The 8,845-nt window shown below is 33.1% G+C and overlaps 2 protein-coding genes across 2 annotated transcripts; one reads left to right on the top strand and one right to left on the bottom strand.

Moving 5' to 3' along the window:
- Positions 1-872: 872 nt before the first annotated feature.
- Positions 873-1,869, top strand: LOC148176433 (uncharacterized). The gene is made up of 4 exons (XM_088034502.1): positions 873-890; positions 957-1,139; positions 1,182-1,684; positions 1,731-1,869. The coding sequence occupies exons 1-4, from the start codon at positions 873-875 to the stop codon at positions 1,867-1,869; spliced, it is 843 nt and encodes a 280-aa protein (XP_087890628.1).
- A 3,095-nt stretch (positions 1,870-4,964) lies between these two features.
- Positions 4,965-6,325, bottom strand: LOC148176432 (cytochrome P450 4C1-like). The gene is made up of 6 exons (XM_088034501.1): positions 6,235-6,325; positions 6,117-6,186; positions 5,613-6,040; positions 5,403-5,565; positions 5,175-5,354; positions 4,965-5,128 (listed from the first exon to the last, which is right to left on the bottom strand). The coding sequence occupies exons 3-6, from the start codon at positions 5,628-5,630 to the stop codon at positions 4,965-4,967; spliced, it is 525 nt and encodes a 174-aa protein (XP_087890627.1). The 5' UTR covers positions 5,631-6,040; positions 6,117-6,186; positions 6,235-6,325.
- Between the last annotated feature and the right edge of the window lie 2,520 nt (positions 6,326-8,845).

Genomic DNA, 8,845 nt, shown 5'->3' with positions numbered 1-8,845 from the left:
CACTGCAGAGAACTTTTTAGGACCACTTGAATCTGTCAAAGTGACAATTTCTGTTCATAGAGTACTGCGTCAAAGCTAGCGGCCAAATTTATTAAAATGGATTTTAACTAAACCAACTAAATTATAACAAGTGTTCGAAGTGACCACCACCAACTTGCTCTTCTTAATAAATTGTTCCTGGCATTTGCCAACATTTGTGGTGTTACTTCAGCCATCGCCTGTTGAATCCTGTGTCGCTAAATATCAACATTTTCTACGGGCACACGGTAAACACAGTTTTAAACGTGACAAAAACTCGAAAGGCGTGCTAAGGCGCCCTATCTAGCGATTTGATTATTGTTCATTTAAAAATTCTCTAAGCAAAATGGTCTGGTAAATTTTCTTGTAAAAAATTACAATAAATATTTGCATTCAAACGAGGCGGAAATACGAAAGGTTGAATCTCTAATTTTTTTTGTTAGGCAACTGATAATACAATTTAATTATATTTACCAAAGTGTCACCAAGAATTCCAGCCCAGAGATTTATGCTACATCGGTGCTGGTAATTATTTACAAAGATGGCATGCGGATTTTCGTTACTCCAACAATTTTGGACCGAGATTTTGGAGATTGAAACTTTCGCGGTCTTTTGGTGTGTTTTTCAAATATTTTCCTTGTGCGCATGTCAATGTCTTTGGCAGGAATTGTTATTGTTATTGATTGTTATTACAATAGTTTGTTTTATTTTCGAAACCCCGTGACAGATCTAATTATTACGGATTGATTAATAATTATTTTCTCGTTATTAGTTACCATAACAACAATTGTAATTGCAATGACAATTTCGAATTATCGATAACTACTAAAACATTCATTCGGTTGTGGGGAAAGATGATTGTCGCTCCAAAAGTTGTCTCGTTCTCCAAAGAAGGTATGACTCCAACAACACCACAAATTTAATCTGTGTGGTTGCAGATGACCTGGCTTCTTCGCCTCATCTATCTCGATGCGTTCCAAAACGTCTTCATGAAAGTCTCAACAGGAGTCGTCACCATCATCATGGCCATGTTGGTGATTGTTCAAACCTTCTTATTTTTGCAAAAGTTTGATTTCTGGTACTTTATCAAGTACCTGCCAGTTTACGGATGCTTTCTTTTTGTAAGTACCATTGGAAATGATCTCTTTCTATTCAGTTTTTAGATTATTGTTTCTATTGCTACCATTCCGCTGTTTGCAACACTGTACCAAAACATAGTTGGCAATATTGAATACTGGGACATGAACACAGTCAGTGTTGCCACCCGAAAACGAATTCGCTTGGAAGCACTCTATTTCAACACTTACACTGTGACGAACACAATTTTGACCACCTTCTGCGGATTTGCATTCATGCTGCCGGTGGACGGAGACGCTGATATTTTTTTTCCTTTCGCCATCTTTGAGGAGTTTTTCCCACAGTGGGAGCCAGTTATAACCTGGACGCTCAGAATGGGATTTATTCCGATCGCTTTAATGACTCCGGTTCTGTTTTACATGACCAACTACTTCCTGAGTGTGCTTCGTTTTCAATTCTATTTACTCATCGATCTTTTGAAGAGAATTGATGACGGGTTCGACGGTGAAACGTTTCATCAGAAGGAGTACCAAGAAACTGTTGGGCAAAAACTGAGAATTGCTGTTGATAGACACGTTTATCTTTATCTGTACGTGTTGCAACTTTATTGTACTTCTTCTTTTATTGTTTTTTAGTATCGTTGTAAATATCGTGCGGAAACTGAACCCACTGATAGTTTTATACAGCGTCACCGGCGCCATCTTGGGGATCAGTATTTTGGTTTTTGTATACACTGTAAATAGCACCTTATCAAACTTCTTAACCCTTTTCTAAAGTATCCAGGAACCTTCGAAGGACGATATGCCAGGATCTACTCTGTGATCGCAACAGCCACTCTAATTTTTGTTCATATTATTTTGACAGGACAAATGGTGGAAGATGTCGTAAGAGTTTAATGCCTTTTACTTATTCATTTTAATTACATTTGTAGTCAAACGAGCTGAGTTTACTGCTTTCTACGATAAATTGGTACAACTGGAGTGCCGAAAATAAAAAGAATTACTTTATGTTTCTATTGAATACTCAGAAGACTCTTGAACTGACCTTTTCAAGAACCATGACGATAAATTATGATCTAGGCGTTGCGGTGAGTAGTTGATTCAACAAAATCAAACTAATTGGGTTTTGTAGATTGTCAAATCGATATACTCCATGGTTTCTGTGATGAGCCAGGTTCAGTTCTCAGACTAAAGAAAAGATGTTGTAGTGCATCACTAATAGAAATTGGAAAACAAAGAGATTCTTTAGTAATAAATTATTTATATTTTTTTTATTCAATCAGTCCGACATTATTCAAAAACTTGAATCAAAATTGGGGAATTTAAAATTTTCCACTTAAGAGAATCAAATGGTGACATTAATTAAAACTCGACCTTATGGATGAGCGGCAAAGACAACATAATTGGACATTAATTAAACATTAGAATCGTACTCGGAATTTCTGGAAAAAGTATTTGCGGACTGTATTTTTTTGTAATCGAGCTTCATTTTGCTATTTTTACTTTTTTTATTTTCGTTCTTCTTTAGTCGATTTTTGGCCCTTTTCTACTGAACATTCCTTATTATCTCGACATTCTACGGTATTTTTCACTTTGTCACTTTTAACAATTCTGATTTTTATACAGAGTTCGGCAACACTTGTGTCCACCCCTAAAATCGTCTTTAATTTTAAAAATAAAATTTTAGAAATTAGCATACGCTCATAGTTGACAAAGCTCTAGAAGCTGACGCAGAAATTTGTTTCTTATCACACGTTGGTTGGCGTCGCGACGTCTAAGAAGAATAATTGTTAGCGATTTTTGAGTCTTTGCGAAAATATTCGCGAATTGAATTTTTTTCAACATAACTGTAATACAAATATCTGAGTTTTTATTTTAAATCTAATTCAAATTGTGTTTGCAAAAAAAACGCTGTTTTATCAAGTTTGTTTTCAAAATTATGACGGCGCAGTGGCAAACTACGTTTACACCAAAATTTCACAAGTCACTTCATTCACTCTTATAAAGGTTAATTTTGATTAACACGGGCATGTTGCATTTTATGCACACTAGATATTGTTAATTAACATCGATAAAGCGACAATTTCACCGAGTAAGACTTTTGTTACAATCTAAAGCGAGCCAAAGGATAGATGTCATTTATGACACAAGATGGGTGTAAACGTAGTTCCCAATTTTGACGTAATGAAATTGGAAAATAACTTGATAAAACAGCATTTTTTTTCTCAAATTTTGAAGACAATTTGCATTGAATCTAAAATAACAACTGAGATATTTTTAACGCATTTATATTGAAAAAAAATTAAATTAGGGGTTAATATCACAAACCCTCACAATTAACTAAAAATTACATTTTTAAGGCGTCGCGACGCCAAAACTATTAGTGATAAAAAACAAATTTTTTATTTTAGAAGCGTCAGCTTCTAGAGCTTTGTCAACTGTGAGCGTATGCAAATTTTCAAAATTTTATCTTTAAAATTAAAGACGATTTTGGGGGTGGACACAAGTGTTGCCGGACCCTGTACAAAGAAGAAAAGTGTGATTCAGTATCATTATGCTTTAGACGACAACAAAATTACTAGATCATCACTTATTAAAGACCTTGGAATTATTTTTGACCAACATATGAGTTTCATTGACCATATCCAAACAATTGTTTCTTCGGCATATAAAATACTTGGTTTTGTAATACGTTACAGTACGTAAATGTTTCAAAAAGACTGAGATTTGCAAGTTGTTGTTTAAAACGTTGGTACGCAGCAGGCTTGAGTACCGTGCAGTCATATGGTCGCCAATTTATGCCAGACATGCTGATAGTATACAGTATGTCCCCGGATTGAGTTCACAAGAGGGAAAAAAAGTTTATTTTCCATTTTACAAAAAAATGACAAAGGAATAACATTTTTTGCTATAGGATATACTGTAAAAAGAGTTCAGCGGCGTTTTTTAAAATTTTTACATTTTCTTGAAGTTGGGGAGTATCCGAAAAGGGGTATCCAACAAACTGTTTTGCATAATAAATATGAGCTTGAAACTTTGTCTACTCGGCGAATGAACTTTTATCTTTATTGAAATTTGATGTTCCTTCTTATAATACCAGGTACTATAATGTAGTTACACAAGAAACACCAAGAACAAATGTTGGAATGAAAGCACCATTACATACGGCTGCAGTTCACTTTAATACAATTTTTTGATAAATTGGGTCCAATATTAAAACTAGTTTTTTAGCAGTTTAAAGGGGAAATTTAATGTTGTTGCGTTCTTAGCTGTTGTTTTATTCATTTAATTTTACTTTCAAACCTGCCTTATAATTGGTCTAACTGTTGGGCGGTGTTTATAATTAAATTAAATTAAATTAAATTCAATTAAATATCTATTTTCACGACTAGACGCAGAAGTACTTCATTTTATCACTAAACCTCATTATTGTTCATCGATGCAAAGTCTAATTTAGTCAAATAATTTCAATTTATTTTTCTAAATTAAGTTATAAAATGACAGGAGTCAACAGTAAACAGCGTTTCATTTCTAAAGTGACGTTTATTTTATCGTTAGTCAATAAAATAGTGTCATTAGTTACAAAAAGACTGTCAAAATCCGTGTCAAACTTTAATTTTAATGCAGTTTTTGGACTAAATAAGAAATAATCTAGTACGAAACAAGAGGCAAAAGTGTCGTCATCACACGATGTCTTAATCAATAGCTCGTGAATGCCGCTAATTTCATAAATAATTGGCTAATTTTAGAAGTTTTCTATCAGTGCCAAGTTAAATAAGTGCCTAAATTTAAACAAGTTAAAAAAAAACAAATAAAAACATGAACACCGTCATTTATTATATTCCAATTTGACAACACAGTTTAAAAAGTTTATCTTTTTTGTAACAACATCCAGTAACCTTTCTTAGGTTTCTGAACAAGATGAAAAACCATTTCAATTTCACTCAACGACTTGTATTGGCTTGAAAGAACTTCAAAATTTTGTATTATTTTTGACAACAGAATTTTAGTGTACATCATCGCATATTTTAAACCTGTAAACACTTCTTCAAGACTAATTTTAATGCTTACTATATCTACCAATGCAGTTTCTTGGTCCGACACTAAACGGCAAATATGCACATCGTGGTCTCTTTGAAACTTCTTCTGGTAAAAATCTATTTGGATCAAATGTGTGTGGATTGGACCAATATTCTGGATTTACGTGAATGTCTCGTATTGAAATGACTGCTGCGCTTCCTTGTGGATAAACTTGACCATCTAAAACAGTTTGAAATTCTTTTTTGTTAATAAAATTAAACAGTTTACCGATTGATACAGTTTTGTCAATGTAGCGCGATACGAATGGAAATGGAGGAAGGAATCTCATCGTTTCTTTGATAACTCGTTCCAAGTAGTCCAACTTGTTGAGGTCCTCGAGAGTGAGTTCTCTGTCGTTCAAAACAGTGTTCAGTTCTTCGTACAGTTTCGTCTGGAAGCAAAAACAGAACTAACACTACTGAAGAGGTCTGTCCAAACCTGGACTTCTGGATACATGCTCAAAATTAAAAGAACATTTGCTGTGACAAGAGCTGAAGATTCGCTTCCTGCAACAAGAAATAATGAAACTTCGTCTTCAAGATCCTCCGTGTTGTAATCTCCTCTCAATGCACAATCGATAAAGTCAATTTTTCGGTGATCCTCCGCTTCATCTAAAACAAAGTTAAAAAAATGATCTTCTGAAGACTGACCACAAAGACCTATTGAAGATAGTTGACGACTCCGAATTATCTAAAAGAAGAACGTGATTGATTGATTATTCTTTGTATTCCTCACATACTTCTCTTATGTTAGGCCTAGAAAGATTCTTTGTATAAAACAGTTGTTGGTATTTTGAGCTTAATTTCCAAATACAATCAAAATAATACAAAGGATTAAATAACCGCTCGACAAATAATTCTTCGGTCCTACAACAACAGTAGATGGAGTCATCAACTTCAAACTGAATCCAAAATATGTTGAATTTTTCTTTAATTTTTTTACCTGGCAATGAATGGTAAAAGCTTTGCATTTTCCAATGGGAGTGTTGCCACATTCGTCGCTCCGATCGTTTCTAAATAAAAAAATAACCAAACTGTACCCAAATATTGAAAATTCTTACCACAAATCATATCGAGCGTTGCAGCCCAAAGGAAAAAAAATAAATCGATTGATTTTCCACACTCAAGTTCCAATTCCTTCGTCATTTTATTGGTCATTTTTATTTGTTTTTCGAAATACGAATTTAATATTTTTTGGTTAAAACTTCGATTCAAGTTTTTCCTGCGTGGTTGCCATTTATGAACTAAAAACTTACCATCAGAAGTTGTCTTAAGAGATGCTCAAATTACTGTCTATTGTTACTAAGGAAGTTACAAAATCTTGAAGATATTGATAAAATAGAATATTTTCTTTATGCAGACAATTATTAAGTAAATACTCCGCTTCGTTCGCTTTTATGGTAAAGATGTTCATTTGGGGCCCAATCCAAACTCTAAAGACTGAGCGGTATTGCTTTGACAATTTAAACAAAGCTTCAAGAGGTCCTAGAAACGAATGTTTTTACTGCAGTTTACTTCCAAAAATTTACCTTTCCCTCCGGTAAAGACAACAGCCAGACTTCCAATAAAAGGTAATGAAAGGGGTCCCGGTAATATCCACGAATAATAGTAAAGCCATCGCCGTGCCCAAAGAAGTTTTAGGAGCAACAGACTCAAAGCAATGATGATCCAGAAGAAAACTGACTGAATTGTATCATTCATTTTAATAACTAGTAAAAAAAACAGAATGTAGAAGATATTTATACTTTATTTGCAACTGCTACTTAATAAACAAATTTATACTTATTTTCGCTTTTTGCTGGTCGACGTAATTATGGTAAATTTTTAAGAACCAAAATTTCGCCAATATACAGGGTGTACACTAATAGAAATTTCGCAAAACGAATTGTTCATCCACATGGATAAAAAAGTTGATGAAATCATGTACTGGGTGTCTTTCAAGCTCAATTACTTAGTTATTTGTGAACGAATTTATTATGTACAGAACACGTAATTTGATATTAATTAAACTATTTCAACTGTAATAATATGTAATACATTTTCAGCTCTCTTCTTATTCTAAATATATTCAGAATGTTTACTAACACGTTAAATATACAAAATTGCGTCTATCTACCAAAATTTGGCTTGTCTTGGCTTTTAACCATTTAAGAAAATTAGTCGATTTTGTCATTAAAAATTGTTATTTTTGTAAGGTAAGTTTAAATTTTCACACATTTTCATGTTTTTTTGTGCCAAAATATTGAAATAAAAATCTAGTTATTCCTTTTTTTTATCATCCCTGTGGATATAATTAAAAATGGAATCGATAAGTTATTCCAACCTTTAACCATTAACATTGTAAACAGAATAAAGGCTACTTTGAATAATTTTAGTGGCAAAACAAATACAGCAATAACAATCACTATAATAATAAAGGTGTCACAGAAAATTTTCCAACCACATCTGAGCTGATTTTAGTATCGTACAATGTTCATGGACTTTTTAGTTCAGTTTTAGAGTTTTAGGCACTTTGAATTCACCAAGCACTGTCCATAAATCGCTAGATAGTGTTCCGTTAATAAGTTACCTACACAAATTTTTCCTTATACAAGGTGTTAACATTACGGCCATAGAGTAATGGCTAATCAAGGAAGGTAAACTATTTTGAAATCCGCTCTAATTTTAATTGCTCTCGTTTTATTTAAAAAGATACAAAATTTTAAAATCGTCCAATTGGATTCATTAAATCCAACTTTAAGTAATATTTCGACCTAATGAATAATTTGTCGCTGACATCAGTGGCGTCAATAATAGAAAGAAAAAGTACTACAGTTTTGTTTAAATAACTGATGCAACCAGCAATACACTTTAACCTAAGTTCTCTAAACGCAGCTCCATTAGTGTTCCTCATTTTTCATTGTGTATAATATACAATTCGTTCAAAAATCGTACTTTTTATACACTGGTTCTTTGAAAAACCAAAATCAACTATTGGCACCTTCATGGTCCAAACAATAATGAAGAGAAAACAAATTTTTAATAAATGTTTAAAATGATCATAATTTTGAATAATTCAAAGGTTATATTTACTCGCGCCCCAAAGAGAAAGAGCTTATGAAGGCAACCAAAATTTTGAAACAAAAATTTTTTACCTCAAAGAATAATCGAGTTAAAACGAAAAAACGGTAGCCAATCCCAAAGCTGAACAGAATTTGAATGTATTTTTTTCTACAATCGATACAGAAAGTAGGCATTTGCGCTCGTGTTTGACATCGCAAAGTTGACGTTTTTCGAGTACTGTCACTTTGTCGCCCTATAAGCCCAAAACCTTTGAGCTAATATTGGAAAAACCCTCTTGAGCTAAAATAGGAAATGAGTTCAAGAATTTGCATAATCAATTCTTTGAACAAATTGAAAGTAAAGACAATAAGGCAGTCCCAACACCATCATTTATTATTAAATTCAAATTTGACAAATCAATTTCAGGTAGGTTTATCTTCTTTTTAACAACATTCGGTAACCAGTCTTAAGTTTCTGAAAAACATGAAAACCATCTCAATTTCACTCAACGACTTCTATTGACCTGGAAATACTTCAAAATTTTGTATTATTTTTGACAACAGAATTTTAGTGTTCATCATCGCATGTTACAAACCTGCAACCGACACTAAACGGCAAATATGCACATCA

This window comes from Gnatocerus cornutus, chromosome 4 (assembly GCF_029298725.1).
Source record: "Gnatocerus cornutus isolate USDA-ARS CGAHR chromosome 4, icGnaCorn1.1, whole genome shotgun sequence".
In the NCBI taxonomy this organism is placed as follows: Eukaryota; Metazoa; Arthropoda; class Insecta; order Coleoptera; family Tenebrionidae; genus Gnatocerus; species Gnatocerus cornutus.
The sequence above is the reverse complement of the archived record's forward strand: the minus strand, read 5'-3'. Positions and strand labels throughout refer to the sequence as shown.

Coding starts and splice junctions, on each gene's coding strand:
- LOC148176433 (XM_088034502.1), top strand. Junction 1,140..1,181: donor TTTACGGATGCTTTCTTTTT/GTAAGTACCATT, acceptor TTCAGTTTTTAG/ATTATTGTTTCTATTGCTAC. Junction 1,685..1,730: donor AGACACGTTTATCTTTATCT/GTACGTGTTGCA, acceptor ATTGTTTTTTAG/TATCGTTGTAAATATCGTGC.
- LOC148176432 (XM_088034501.1), bottom strand. Junction 5,355..5,402: donor TGACAAAACTGTATCAATCG/GTAAACTGTTTA, acceptor AAACTGTTTTAG/ATGGTCAAGTTTATCCACAA. Junction 5,129..5,174: donor CGGACCAAGAAACTGCATTG/GTAGATATAGTA, acceptor AAGTGTTTACAG/GTTTAAAATATGCGATGATG.